The 15620-nt window shown below is 43.0% G+C and overlaps 1 protein-coding gene across 3 annotated transcripts in view; it reads left to right on the top strand.

The window, feature by feature from the left end:
* Atpaf1 (ATP synthase mitochondrial F1 complex assembly factor 1) overlaps positions 1-15620 on the top strand; it is a 32363-nt gene extending 16743 nt beyond the window's left edge. The window contains exons 9-10 of one of the 3 annotated variants that reach the window (XM_052718313.1): positions 4586-4743; positions 5117-5304. In XM_052718313.1, the coding sequence (XP_052574273.1) occupies positions 4586-4743; positions 5117-5195 (237 nt within the window). In that variant the 3' untranslated portion in view covers positions 5196-5304. Of the gene's footprint in view, positions 1-4585; positions 4744-5116; positions 8266-14889 lie in introns of those variants that run through there. The other 2 variants (XM_052718315.1, XM_052718314.1) reach the window with 2 other exon arrangements.

Below are 15620 nucleotides of genomic sequence, written 5' to 3'. Positions count from 1 at the left end.
TACCATCTAGGTTCCAGGGGTCAAACTCAGGTCATCACACTTGTGCAGCGAGCAAGCACCTTAACCCACTGGGCCATCTCACTGGCCCCCAAAATAGGTTATTTTATTTTGTTTGAGACAGGGACTCATATGTAGCCCTAGCTGGCCTGGAACTCAGTAAGTAGACCAGGCTGGCCTCAAACTCACAAAGATCCACCTGTGCACTACCATGCCTGTTGCTGAAAATAGTTTTGCATTCTCATTTGATCACAAAATTTTACCTGCCTTAAACTCTTTTGGAGTTAAATTTTCATTTAAACTGATATGAGGTCATTTATAGTCATTATTCTCATTTAATACAGAATATTATGCATTTTATTAAGGAAGCATGAATGTGTTTGATTATGGGTCATAAAACACAGTAACATATTATCTTCACCTATACCTTTTTAAAATCCAGTAATACCAAAACCAAGACACATGTGGCCCTGGAGATTTCAAGTAAGATTGTGGACACATAGGTGACTTCTGAAGTGTAGGATGAGCTCAAAATCTAGAGTAATAGTTGTGTCTTTATCTTCCTCTACACTGTTCATGGGTGTGTAACATTCACCATTGGATTTCCTTTTATATTTTTCCATTCCCAGTTGTGTTACTAGGCTAGAACATCAACCACATGCCCATAACTAATGATGCTCACTGTGTTTCCCTGTGCATTCAGCTAACAGAGACAGTTTTATGTCTATCTAATGCTTGCTTGTTTCCATTTCGTTTGTCTGACAGAGATTGTTTAGGATACCCTCAGAAGACCGGGCAGTTCAAAGCCTCTCCCTCCATTACCACACCCATTTATATTTCCTCTTTGTCTTTACCAGATACGTAGAGAGAAATAAGTGATTTCAGCAAGCTACTATCTCAAGGTGACAGTAGACTCCAGGCCTAGAGCGCAGTGGGGACTCTGCTTCCCTGACTGTTATTCCTAAACTACCCAGTCTTATTTCTCCTGTTTTTCCTTCCTCCTAAACTGTTTCCATATCACACTCAACTGGATCCAGAATCCTATTTATAAATATATATTTACCATTAATTGAGATAAAGCTGCAGAAAAATAGTTTTGAGAAGACCACACTTTTAGACTGTTAAATCTGAGGTACCTATTAGTTATCCGTGTAATATAGACAGATACATGAGTCTGGTGTTCAGAAAAGTGGCCCAGCTGTAGTAGTGGATTGTATTTAAAACCGTGGGTTGAATGAAATACCAAGAAAATAAATGAGGATGCAGAAGAGAAAAGATAGAAGAACCAAGTCCTGGAGAGATGAAGAAACATCACAAAGAAAATTCAGAAAACCAGTTGCGGTACAGGGAGGTTAAAACAGTAGAAGGCCTGGAAGCAAAGGTGAGATGTTCTAAGCAACAGGGAGTGTTTATTTGGTCTTAACCTACTTGTAGGGCAAATGAAATAGACTGAAAATTTACTAGACTTTATAGACATGAAAATATTTGGGGACTTCTAAGAACAGTTTCAGAGGAATGGTATGATTATAAATAACCATAATTAAATTTAAGAACAATGGGAAGAGAGGTTAGGAAAGAAAGAATAGAGTGAGAGATGGAGGAAAGAAGTGGGAACAATGATGTCTTTTACTTTAAATAGTGAATAAATAGATGGAAAAGTGTGGTAGGGAAAATATTAGCCACACAGGAGAAGGAAAAGAGTAACATTCTGGGTAGACAAATCTGGAAATGAGGGTTTGATCTTTGCCAGGAATGTATTAACTGAGAGAAGTCAAGATATGAGGACATAGGTATAGTGTCGTTAAATGAATAGTTACTTGCAGCTTGTGGAAGTTCTTGCCAGATTTTTATTTTATTTTATTTTATTTTATTTTATTTTATTTTATTTTATTTTATGAGAAGAAAGGCGTTGAGCTTAGAGTAAACATGAAAGCGTAGAGTTAGACATTTGAGTCAAAAAGAGACAGTATGCCAGCCATGGTGGCGCACACCTTTAATCCCAGCACTTGGGAGGCAGAGGGAGGTAGATCTAAATATCAAGTCAAGGACTACATAAAGAAACCCTGTTTCAAAAAAGCCAAAAAGAAAAAGGAAGTTTTACTTATATATTACTTAAGTCTACTTTAGTTCTGTAACAGAGTTGAGTAGTTTGAGACTCTATGGCCCCCAGAGCCTAGAATGTTTACTCTTTATAGAAAGGTGTTTGCAGCCGGGCGGTGGTGGCGCACGCCTTTAATCCCAGCACTCGGGAGGCAGAGCCAGGTGGATCTCTGTGAGTTCGAGGCCAGCCTGGGCTACCAAGCGAGTCCCAGGAAAGGCGCAAAGCTACACAGAGAAACCCTGTCTCGAAAAAAACGAAAAAAAAAAAAAAAAAAAAAAAAAAAGAAAGGTGTTTGCAAACCATAGTCTAGGAAAATGGAAAAGAGGATTTGTGTAGGTACCGGCACGGAGAGAATGTCAGATTTAGCTAGTCCAGTCATGTGGTGTAATGATATAGTTGAGAGGCCAAGAAGCTTAGGATGAATGCAAAGGGATGCTTACACTTACTGACAGAGAATAAAGCTAGATAAAGAGGGAAGTGAGGAGGCAGACACACTAAGAATTGGGGACTTGAGCTACAGACTGTTAGAGTTTGGAGTGAACTAGGAAGGTAAAAAATAAAGTGCAGATGTTTCAGACTGAAATTTGGAGAGGATGTCATTATTGATGGCAAAGAAATAGAAAGAAATAGGACATACAGACTGTACTGTACTTTTTTGATCTCTAGCAAAACACGGTGTCTGGCTATGTTTCAGTGAATCTTAGAGGTCAGAGGAAACTTTTTCTTGATTCTGTTTTACCACTTCACGCTGGTAGGCTTAAACTGATGCAGTTTTAGCATTATTAAGGTTTTGGAGGGTTGGGTTTTTTGTTTTGGGGGCCTTTTTTTTAAGCTTTGTAACTAACATTTGACAGCATACCAGACAATATTCATTTGCCTTGTATAAACCACATTAACTATGAGATCCCAGTATACTTGGCTCAGCAGATAAAGGCACCCATCACCAAGCCTAATGACCTGAGTTTAGTCCCCCAGGACCCACATGGTAGAAGAAAAGAACTAACTCTTGGAACTTGTTCTCTGACCTTCATTGGGTGAGCCATGGCATACCTGCTAACATACACACATAATAAATTAATAAGTAAAAATGTAATTTTAAAAGATTTACTTTATTATTTTTAATTATGTGTATATGTGTAGGTCTGAGTGTGAGTATGTGCATGTGAGTGTAAGTGCGCTCAAAGGCCAGAAGCATTGGATATCCCTAGAGCTAGAGTTATAGGTGGTTTGAGCCACTCAACATGGGTGCTGAAAATTGAACTCAAGTCCTCTGCAAAAGTAATACATGCTCTAAACTACTGAGCCACCTCTCCAGCCCCAATTTAAAAAATAAATGGCTTAAATGAATGCTTTATAGAAAGAAGTACAGCATACAGAGACAAGAAGCACAGCCTATGGTATTTATAAATTCATCTTCATCATTCTATAGCTAGACATAGCATACTTATTTTTCTTCCAGTGCTAAGAATTTAACTTAGACCTTGCATTTGTTAAAGCAAGTTCCCTACCACTGAGTTAAGTCCAGGTCCACAAAGCATACTTTAGGCAGTCATTTTTTAAGTGATTTTTTTTTCCATATTTGAGGGGAGTGCTTTTGTCTGTATAAACATAGTAATAATAGATAAATATTTCTAGCCAGCTAGAATATTTAGAAAACAATAGTTATTTTAGTTAATTGTTTTTTCCTTTCATTTTATATACTATTATTGTACGTGTGTATACATGTATGATGGAGAGAGGTTGTAACCACAGCACATGTGTGTGAAGATCAGAAGACAACTCTGTGGAGTCAGTTCCCTCCATCCATCTTTATTTGGGCTCCCAGAATTAAGCAAGGTCTGAGGCAAGGACCTTTACCTAATAAGCCATCACCAGCCCTCAGTTATTCTTCCATGAGGTTCTGAGGATGTTGCCCATGCATTCCCCTATATGCCCACCTATCATGTAATATGCTCCCCATTTCCTGACAATGCACTCTGTACCTTGGAATTGGTTATAAGTGGTTGCATAGAAAATTGTCCCATAGTTTCTATGGGACAAGAACTCGGGAGCAGCTTAGCTGAGTGATCCTGGCTCAGCCTTATGAGGTTGCTGCCAAGATGTTGCTAGGAATGCAATCATCTGAAGATTGACTGGGCTTAAGGATCTACTTTTTTCCTGAACACATTGGCTTTTCTATAGGACTACTTGAATGTCTTCTTGATATGACAGCTTTCCCCAGAACAAGTGATTCAAGACATGTTCTTTTATGTCCCAGTTGTTAGAAGTAACTCATTAAGTACAGCTTCACACTGGGCATGGAGGTTGGACTCTACCAAAGGAGGGAGGACCATGAAAATGTGGACATTTTATAACCATCACAGCTGGCTTTGGTACTGTTTTCCACACTGGAGTACTATCAATACCAGGTTGTATTAAAGAGTGTCTAATTAGTCAAAACATAGTACTTGCAAACTGATTCTTTTTTTTTTTTTTTGGTTTTTCAAGACAGGGTTTCTCTGTGTAGCTTTGCGCTTTTCCTGGAACTCACTTTGGAGACCAGGCTGGCCTCGAACTCACAGAGATCCGCCTGACTCTGCCTCCCGAGTGCTGGGATTAAAGGCGTGCGCCACCACCGCCCGGCGCAAACTGATTCTTAGAGCTGGGTAAGTCTTGCCCCTCTTCCTCAGATGGATGTAATGGTTATTTAAGAACTAAATAAAAAGAGAAATTGTGAACATATGAACTAACTTACTTAGCAAACATTATGTCACTATGTATAGGAACATACAAATAAGTCATGCTGTCTGTATCTTTGAGGAATTTATATTAGAGAATACAGACCAAAAATGACAAATATAAGAGAAAGTGATGACAATGGTAAACAAGAAGCCTTGGTTACATGAAGAAGAAACATCTAACCAAGACGAGAAGTCAGGGAGTCAGAGCAGCTTTCCAGGACCAGTGCCTCCACCACCAACTCCAGCACAGAGCTGTGGTCCTGCAGGAAGGTGCCTCACTACTCTCATTGCCTTGCAGAATGTTGCTGAGGCGCAGTGCATCGCCAATCAGGTTCAACTCTTCTACGCCACTGATCGGAAGGAGATATTTGGGCTAGTAGAGACCTTTAACTTCAGACCAAATGAGTTCAAATATATGTCTGTCATCGCTGAATTGGAGCAAAGTGGACTTGGAGCGGAACTGAAATGTGCCCAGAACCAGGATAAGACTTAGAGATATCTGGATTGGCCCTTCACAGAGTCCGCTCAGTCCTGGATAGCCTGAAGCCCATCCACACCCTTGACCTCCAGAGCTCAACATCTTCAACAAGCAGTCTGTAAAGAGTTGTCGTATATGCTTATTCCAAGAAGTGATTGTGGGCACGAGCCCTAATACTTGATATTCAGGAACAAAGATATACAAATATTCTGATAATTACCTCTCAGCCTAAGGGTTCCTTTTATGTGTTTCTGGGCATTTAAACAAGAAATATTCAGGGATCTGCAAGACTACTGGCTGGGTTTTATTCAGTGTAGCAGTGAAGTTGCACTCTGGCCACTTTGACTTCAGAGCTCCCAGTTGTATGTCTTCATAAACCTGTAGCAATAAGCTTGAGGATCTTAGAAATGTTGGCTCTATGTATTCTTTCCATGCACCAATGAGCTGGCTAAAAACATCACCCAAAAATCCTGGCCAGACTCAATACAACCAGCTCTTCTCCTCAAAATAAAGACTTCCAGATGCCTCTCCAGTTGCCTTCAGTGTAACTCAGTGAATTGCAGACATAGTTAAACACACAGATACAATGCCTACACTACTGTTAAACAGTTGCTTATGGCCCTACTCCCTGAACTCTGCCTGTGAGAAGCTGATGAATCAGTTCAGTGTAAATAGAACCTTTTTGTAAGGAGATCATTCCAGATTTGCATGATTAAAAAAAAAAGTATATGAAAATGTGGGTCGAGGCAGTTGTTCCCAGATTGAGTGTGGGGAATGTAGCAATAAAGTCTGGTTTTCAGTCTTTGTTACACAAAATCGTGGAAACTAAGCTGTGCACTGTTGGCAGCATCAGTGCTGTGGGTTAATTTTATCAGAACTCATCTTGGGGCTCAGTGATTTCTTGAAATGCCACAAGTAAGCAACTTATTCTCCACCAGAAGCAGACATATCATTCTGTAGCTCCATGTTCATTGGTGAAAAAGAATGGTGGGTCCATACCAGCCTTATGAACTCAAAGCCCCAGGTGTCCCCCAGTATTAGTGCTGGTCCCTGTACCACACCTCTCATTTGATCTAATATGCTCCACCTTAATCTGGCACCCCAGTCTGATGTTAGATGCCACCAAATATGGTGAATAGAAATTTAAGTAGTATTTTCAGTTTATGTGTACATGTTCTTCATTACAGACTTTTTTTTTTAGGGTGGGCCTCAAAGCTTTTTAAGTAGGTGTGGTGGTTTGGATAAGAATGGCCCCCATAGGTTCATATATTTGAATGCCTAGTCACCAGAGAACAGAACCATTTGAAAGGATTAGAAAGATTAGGAGGTGTGGCCCTGCTGGAGGAAGTGTGTCACTAGCGGTGAACTTTGAGGTTTTAAAAGCCATGCCAAGCCTAGAAAATCTCCCCCCCCCCCCCCATATGCGGGTCAGGATGTAACTCTTAGCTACTTCTCCAGTATCATCCCTGCCTGCTGCCATGCTCTCTGCCATGATGATAATGGACTGAGCCTCTGAAACTGTAAGCAAACTTCCAATTAAATGCTGTCTTTTATAAAAGTTGCCTTGGTCATGGTGTCTCTTCACAACAATAGAACAGTGACTAAGTCAGTAGGGTTGGCCATCCCATTATTTTCTGGATAGAGAAACAGATGGTGTTTATTTAACCTGGAGAAGCCGTTCCGTGCTTTCAGTTTCTCTAAAGGTTGAGTTGTTCTCTGATGCAGCTTCTAGACCTGCTGTGGTCCCAGTAGTCCACATTTTGAGAACGTGAGTGCTGCCAACCCTGCAGTTTTCCTTAAATGCCTTCCACGCTTCTGGGTGATACATGTCTCGAGACTCAGCATTGGGTGGGGCTGCTTTTGTGGGTGTCCAGCTATGTTTGTTTTCTCTCCAGACAGACCCAGTTCTTAGTCATAGAACACTTTCATGACACCTCTACTGGAGGATGAAACAATGCTGGGAATAAAGAACTAGCCGTTCATTTCATAGTCCTCCCAGCTTTGCCCTCGATCCTGTCTTGCCAAAGAAGGATGATGTATCCATGGGTGGTTATATCAGATGTGACTGAAGTAGCATCTGACAGTCATCAGTATTTATTTTACCAAAGAGATCTAGCAAATAATAAATGAAAACCATAGCAGTTAGTCTGTAAATGTGTTCCCCAATTCCAACACGTTGTTTCTAAGGTAGGCTTTGGAGCTCATTGAATTGGGTCCAGATATCAGCATTACTTTCCTTAGTTTGTTAATGATAAATTACTTAAACTCTGATTCTTACCTTTCTTCTGAACATGGGGATGATATCTACCTCATAGGATTATTTTGAGATTTCAGTTAGCTTACATATAGACTACAATAGAATTTAGTACACGCAGGGTCCCTTCTCTTCTTTACTTCTTCATTGAAGCCCCAACCCAGGGGCTAGTAGTCGATCTGTGTTCCTAGCATGCATCAGGTCCCAGCACCAGACAGGAAGAAAGTTAAGTCAGCATTTCAGATGCACGGATCACTCTTCATTTCAACGGAAACAACAAAATCTATCTCACGGGTTCTCAATTTGAGGTACAGTGGAAATCACAAGCACTTTAAGATGTAGTTCCTAGGTGCTGAGTCAAAGTATGCAGAAAGCACTGACAACTTACATTTTAGTATGTGTTCTAGGTGATTCTGATGTGGGTAATTAGTGAGCCTTTGTGAACCATTGCCTTATCCGTACGAAAATGTCCACTAGATGGGTCTTTTCTCACCTGCAGACATTCACATAGTATTTAGATTCCTCTGCCCTTTATCTTCCTCGTCCCTTTGTATACATCGCATTATATTTATTTTTTTGTGTGTGTTTACCCCACTAGACTGTGAGCTCCTTGAGGGCCAGGATTTATCTTTCTTCTCAGTGCCAAGGACATGACCTGAACCACAAAAGAAACTCAACTGTTGAACAAATAAATGATACAGATCTTAGTCATAAACTCTTATTGACTGATGCATGTCTCTACTTGATCCTGTCATGTTGTGGAACTCCACAGGCTCCTGTGTTTGAACACTTGGTCCATGGCTGGTGGCCCTACTTGGGGAGGTTGTGGGACCCAGCTGGCTAAGGTAGGTCAGGAAGCAAGGCCTTAAGTGTTATGCCAGCTTCTAGTTCAAGATTACTCTGTTTCCTAGTCCATGACCTCAAGGTAAGCAGTCCTCAGCTCCCACCCTCCCGCTGCTGTGAACTCTGCCAGGCCTTCCCAGCCCTGATGACTGACTAGACCTGCTGAAAGCACAAACCCAAGGAAATCCTTCCTTAAGCTGTTTGTCAGGTGTGTGGTCACCAACACAAAAGTAACTCGTGATACGCTTGAACTCCTATCTATCACCTCTAGCTCTCTTGCACCCTCACACTCATTCTCCATCTCTCCCGCCTGCCCCACCTTCCCCAGAGGGTCTGTTTTTATTTATTTTTTTTTTAAATTATGCTGGGCAGTGGTGGCACACGCCTTTAATTCCAGCACTCAGGAGGCAGAGGCAGGTGGATCTCTGAGTTCAGGGCCAGCCTGGTCTACAGAGTGAGTTCCAGGACAGCCAGGGCAGTTACACAAAGAAAAACCCTGTCTCAAAAAACAAAACAATTATATGTATGGGTATTTTGTTAGTGTGTATGTTTGCACACCTCATGCGTGTCTCGTGCCTATGAAGGCCAGAAGAGGGTGTTGGATCCCCTGGAACTGGAGTTCCAGGTGGTGTGAGCCACCATGTGGGTGCTTAGAATCAAACCCAGGTCCTTTAGAAGAGAGACCAGTGCCCTTAAGAACTGAACCATCTCTCCAGCCCCCATCCCTCTCAGATGTTTAAAACAGGATCTCATATAGCCCAAGCTGGCTTCATTGTATGGCCAAAGCTAGCCCTGGTCTCCTGCCTGCCTCCACCTCCTAAGCACTGGGATTGCAGGCATGCACCACTATCCCTGCCTTCTCTCTCTCTCTCTCTCTTAGGTAGCAAGACAGTTGTTTTAGTGCTAGGAGTTAAACCTTCACACATGCTAGGCAAACACTCCACCGGTGAATTCTATCCCCAGCTGCAGCAGCTCAGCAGCTGCTCACAGAGCACCTGCTGCTGGGTTCAGTGCTGCACACGGGAAGCCGAGGGAGGGTGTGACCCCAGCTCTCAGGCTGTATATCTGCCACCTGTTTCTTGTCTCTGATTCTAGAACCTAGTCTTGCTTTACCTTGTTCTCAGAATATTCATACTTGGTCTCTTCCAACTCATTTAGAAGGTAGAGCTATTCTATACAAGAGTGACCTTTTGTCCAGTCTGGGAGAAGAGGTCCAGATGCCCACTCCCCTAGGCACTTGATAAAGCTTTGTTTGGGCGGTTACATTCGTTCACCAAGCCCCTGTTTCTATACTGAGCACTTAAGGTGAGAATGTAGCAGTGGACAGGACAAACGGGACCTCTGCTCTCAGTAGCTGGTATTCCCATCACGAAGACAAGTAAGTAAATTAGTAAAACTATCTCAACTCTATTGTTGTTTACTCTTTGGCTCTTTGCCCTTTGGGGGTGCCCACCACCCAGCTCCCAAATAAATATACACGGAGTCTTATTAGTACTTAGGAATGCCCGGCCTTGGCTTGTTTCTAACCAACTTTTCTTAAATTATCCCATTTATCTTTTGCCTCTGGGCTTTTACCTTTATTTCTTTATACCTTTCTTTCCTTCTTATTCTGTGTCTGGCTGTGTAGCTGGGTAGCTGGTCCCTTTTCTCATTCCTTGGTGCATCCCAGATTTCTCCTATTTATTCTCTCTGCCTGCCAGCCCTGCCTATCCTTTTCCCTGCCTATCCTTTTCCCTGCCTATCCTTTTCCCTGCCTTGTTATTGGCTGGTCAGCTCTTTATTAGACCAATCAGGTGTTTTAGACAGGCAAAGTAGCACAGCTTCACAGAGTTAAACAAACATAACATAAAAGAATGCAACACATCTTTGCATCATTAAACAAATGTTCCACAGCATAAACAAATGTAACACATCTTACAATAATATTCTACAACATAACTCAAATGCCAGCAACTATAAAACATAATGTAATGGACTGTTGAGTGAAGGCAATGACTTACTAGCCAGGAAAGCCATCTTTGCAGAGGCCACTGTTGAATATGTGAGCTGGGGAGAGAATGCCAGGTAAAGTGAAGCTTTTGAAACATAAGCATGCTTGTTTCTGAGCATAGGTTGAGTCCCTGCCCTCGAGCAGAGTTCAGGCTCTTGCCTGACATGCACAGTGACAACACAAGGCGGTAGCCAATGCCATCTCAGAGAAGGGCAGGAGGGCTTGCCTCTATCTGTTGTGGCAGGAGATACAAAGCTTGCCAGAGCATGGTACCAGTTAAGATGGTAGTTTATAACCCTATAGAAAATAACAGGTAAAGATTTGAGGTAAAGCCTCAAAAGATGTGTTTTAGGTGTATGCACATATACGTACAACAGGAAGGAAAGAGTAAGGAAGAGGGGCTTTGCATGCAAAAAATAGAAGATCCTATGAGCCCCAAACTGGCTTCAGCTTCACAATGTGTACATGTTAACAACAGCCACTAGCATTCTCTGGGACCTTATCCTATGCCAGACACCACATGGATGAACTTAGTCCCATCTGGAGATCAGCAGGAACCTGCTGAATTGGGAGAGAGATGCACTGCACACTCTCCTTATGCTCTCCTGCCCCCCCCCCACCCCCAAGTCAGGAGAGAGCAACCTCCAATCACCTCAAACTCCAGTCACAGCTGTGAGCACAGGTCTCCAGAAGGCAGGGGTAGTACCAGAACCAGTCCGAAGAAACTTGTCTGCCAACTCTACTGGGGATGAAAGAACAATGTGAGCATTTTGAAAGACACCCCAACCTAACTGGTGAGAACCCTTCTGGTGAGCTGCTTTATGCTCATGGAGCATTTGGTCCTCTCTATTCTGCTAGTAGAACAGTATGGTGGCATTTTTATTCCTGTCTGCTAATGGAGAGACTTCAGGCAAAGGGAAGAAGTGACTTAAAGGCACCTACTTGCAGCAGGAACCACGCCTAGAAAAGAAGTGACTGTCCATGCTCCAGACTTAAAGACTTTCCTCTGTCACAACCATTCACACAGGCTTACTTCAGGGCTGTTTGGGCCTCAAGAACTGGAATATAGAGGTCCAGCTATACTTGCAATCAAAGGAGGAGGGGAGGGGGAGGAGGAGGAAGAGGAAGAGAAGAAGAAGAAGAAGAAGAAGAAGAGGAGGAGGAGGAGGAGGAGGAGGAGGAGGAGGAGGAGGAGGAAGAAGAAAAAAGGTTCCTGGGCTGGAGAGATGGCTCAGAGGTTAAGAACACTGGCTGTTCTTCCAGAGGTCCTGAGTTCAATTCCCAGCACCCATATGGTGGCTCACAACCATCTATAATGAGATCTGGTTCCCTCTTCTGGCCTGCAGGGATGCATGCAAACAGAACACTGTATACATAATAAATAAATAAATCTTGAAAAGAAAAGAAAAGAAAAAAGGTTCCTAATGAGAGATATCCACGGAGTCTGCTTTAAGGGCATAGGAATTTATTTGGGAAAGAAAACTCACAAGACAAATTAGAGGAGTTTGCCGTAGCATCCTGGAAGGGTAAGGCATGGTCCCACACTGTTCTTCCGCCTGGGATCTGCCTGGTCCGTCCCAGCATCCAAAACCACGAGGAAGTGAAGAAGGGGCTGCTTACACATGTGCATCCCAGGTCTTAAGGGTCCCCAGTGGCCATGCCCCAAGGACAGGTACTTCAAGGTCATAGGCAGGTGTAGCAGTTGCTTGCTGCCTCATTAGGGGCAGTGTTTCAAGGTCATAACTGGAACAGCTACCCACTACAGGTTCCCAAACAAACAAGCCTCCTAGGATCCTCAGAGCATTCAAGACAAAGTTCCTTTGCTCAGCTCAGAAGGTCTTCAGGATCTGGTGCCTCCTGACTTCTCCAAGCTCTCATCTCTTGCTGGGCTCTTTAGCTACAGCCATTTTATTGACAGTTCCCTGCAGTTCCCTGATCACTGTGCTCTGACTTCCTACCTCTGTTCTGGTCTTTTTGACTAATTTTTTTCTGATTCAAATGTCTATACCCCTTTCATCAAATTATGTCCTGTCTTTCAAGCCTCCACTAGTGGATTGCTACCTTCTTTCTCCAAGTCCTGCTGTCCCCACGTAGCCCCCGCATGGGTCATGTGCTCTTGTTTCCTCAACATTTCTTGCTCAGCCTTTACAAAGATGACACCCTTTAAAGACAGAATTATATTCCTGTGTTCCAGCATGAAATCTTACAGAGAGATAGGAGGTCCTGAGGATTCTGAATAAATTCTCAGGTGACCACTAAACTCAAACCTGCCTGAGTCTATAAGCATCCCTGAGGTCCAGCCCTGGCAAACATGGTGATTGTGTCCCAGACTCAGACATGGCTATTTTGCTTACTCTAGAAGCCACATATAAAAACAATGGCAAGGAGCTGCCATAAGAAGCAGCCAAGTGTAGAGCTGCTAAGCAGAAAGAACGGAAAGATAATGAGTCATCTTTTGGAACAAGACAATCATTTTAAAGCAGCAGCCTGGCTGGTTTAAGTTCTTGTCTTACTTCACTATGTCTCAATATTAAAAAACTCTTTAAAGATTGCCCTTCATACAATCCCAAGAGCTCCTAAGAGGTAGGCAACCTGAGAGTCTGGTCCTTACCCCCAACTCACCCAGAGAATTCATGTTTATTTACTACTAAGTTTAAAACATTACTTCCTGGTCACTCTTGACTAATGGGTCACTGTGGCCCCAGATCATTTATAGTGTGATATGATGATCACCATCTTACATTCTAATTTCTTCATCCATTTCTCATTGTGACCTTGTCTCTGATCGGATGGGGAATAGCAGACACGTCTTATTTTTGCTCTGATAGTACATGAAGAAAGGAAGCCTGAGTGTTTGCTGAGATGCGTTTGATGTACGATTCCCAACAGATTCTGGGTATGTTTGCTTCCACTGCTAGTTTCCTTTCATTTGATCTTTGCAGCAGTAGAGTTAAGGTAATATTAAGTTCCCATTTTACAGATGAGAACGCTATGGAAACTGCATTGTCAATTTTGAGTCAGATCTAAATTAAAACGCCAACTTTGTCTCTCATTAGTTGTCTAACCATACACTTTGAGCCCTTGAGTTCTCATCTATATGTAAAATAATAGTCCTGTTTCCAAAGTTAAGAGATAATAAAACAATGGGGTATTTATAGTGCCCAACAGTCTAATGAAAGTGTAAAATAGTAGATGCTAGATTGAATCTCTGACCTGCTCAAGGTGCACGTCTCCATAGAGGGATGGGACTTCTGGAAGGTAAATCTTTTAGAATATAGCCCTTCTACTTCTGGAACATATATTTCTATTCTGCTATTTCCTATACTCTGTTGCCATTTTCAGAAACCCCCTTCCAGGAATTTTGAAAGGCTTGAGCTCTGATCAAATAAGGGACACATGTTGAGAATTTGGGGGGTCTTGGCTGGACCCAGAAGCTGGAAGGTAGGAAGAAAGAAGAGAAGAGAAGGGCAGGTTAAACTCAGGCCAGATCACACAGGTTAGGCTAATGATTTTGCAGTCACTAGTCACCAGTCTGCTGGACCCAGTGCCCACACTTAGGCAAAGACAGCAAGAGGGCAGGGAGTAAGATGCAGGCAGTCAGGCAGCCCGACAGCCAGCAAGCTAACATCTGGATCAGGAGCTAGTTAACACCTGGAATTGGGGGACAAGGTATATAAGCTTGGGTCATTATTTATACATGGCTTATCTGAGAATTATTTTTGTTTACAAAAATTTTATTTGTTTTATATGTAGGTGTCTGTGCCTGCAAAGAAGTTATGGCTTTTAAAGTAACTTGTCTGTATGTCAAGCTGACAAGGAGTAGAGTATGATGGTTGCTTTTTTGTTTTGTTTTGTTTTCTGAGACAGGGTCTCTGTATGTTGCCCTGGCTGTTCTGGAACTCACTATGTACACCAGGCTGGCCTTGAACTCTTGAACTCACGGAGATCTTCCTGCCTCTGCCTTAGTGCTGGGATTAAAAGCATGCACCACCGCCAGGCGGTGGTGGCGCACGCCTTTAATCCCAGCACTCGGGAGGCAGAGGCAGGCGGATCTTTGTGAGTTCGAGGCCAGCCTGGTCTACAGAGCGAGATCCAGGAACGGCGCAAAGCTACACAGAGAAACCCTGTCTCGAAAAACAAAAAAAAAAACAACAACAACAAAAAAAGCATGCACCACCACACCTAGCTTTTTGATGGCTGCTTTTAGTGACACCTTGCTGCAAATTAAAATCACCCGAGAAGCTGCACCTGCAGAATTGTCCTGAATGCCTCAATTGCTGTGGGAAGACCTCATCAGCTGTGTAAGCTGCCTTCTGGTAGCAGGTCAGATTTTTAAAAGGGGTCACAGGCAGAAGGAAGATTCTTTTGCTTGCTTGGCCTTCCCTCTCACTGTCAAGTTGATTAACTCTTTTGCTGCTGCTGCTGCTGCTGCTGCTGATTTTTTTGCTGATACAAGAACCACCATTTCCAGGCTTCTTCATTAACTAAGATCCATTGGCTTTCCAGGAACCGTCCAGGTTTTCTGTGCTAGACTGTGGCTGCTGAGTCATCCAGCCCCTTGGACTGAGCAATGCTGGGTTGTTGATAAACCACTATGGGATGACTCCAACTGCTGGATACCCAACCTCCGGGACCAAGAAGCAACCAGGTTCTCAGCCTCTTTGGTGTGAGACAAATGTTGTTACTGTTTAACATAAGCTGATTTCATGATATTGATTACTTGTTTTGGAGTTGTTGGCTAGTGGCATAGACAACCCCCCCCAAAAACATTACAAGCTATAGATAATGATCTTGATTACCCTCCAGAGCTTGATAGTAAGACTCTATTACTGAAGACACCACATATTTGAGTCAGAGAACATGGAGAAATCAAGCTGGCACTTGCATGGAAACTTTATCCCTGCTGGCTAGCTTTCATAATGCTGGAAGGTACTATGTATGATACTGGACTGGGCGGGGAGGGGGAGGGGGGGAGAAATCATCATTCTTACCCAGCAGCTGTTACAGCATGCACAAGACCTATACAAACTCAAGCCAGACAAACCGGAGTATGGAGATGGGAAGTGGATAGATCCCCCACCGTGGTGGTTTGGATAGCTATGGCCCCCATAGCCTCGTGTGTTTGGATGCTTGGCCCATAGGAGTTATATGGGCAGCACAGACTGGATTTGGTGGGTTAGAAAAGGGAAGACACAATGCTGAGTGGGCAGGAGAGGAGGAGTGGATCTGGGAGGACT

This window comes from Peromyscus californicus, unplaced genomic scaffold (genome assembly GCF_007827085.1).
Source record: "Peromyscus californicus insignis strain IS unplaced genomic scaffold, ASM782708v3 Scaffold_5__1_contigs__length_169319896, whole genome shotgun sequence".
NCBI lineage: Eukaryota > Metazoa > Chordata > Mammalia > Rodentia > Cricetidae > Peromyscus > Peromyscus californicus.
Note: the sequence above shows the minus strand (reverse complement) of the source record. Positions and strands in the feature narration are given on the sequence as shown.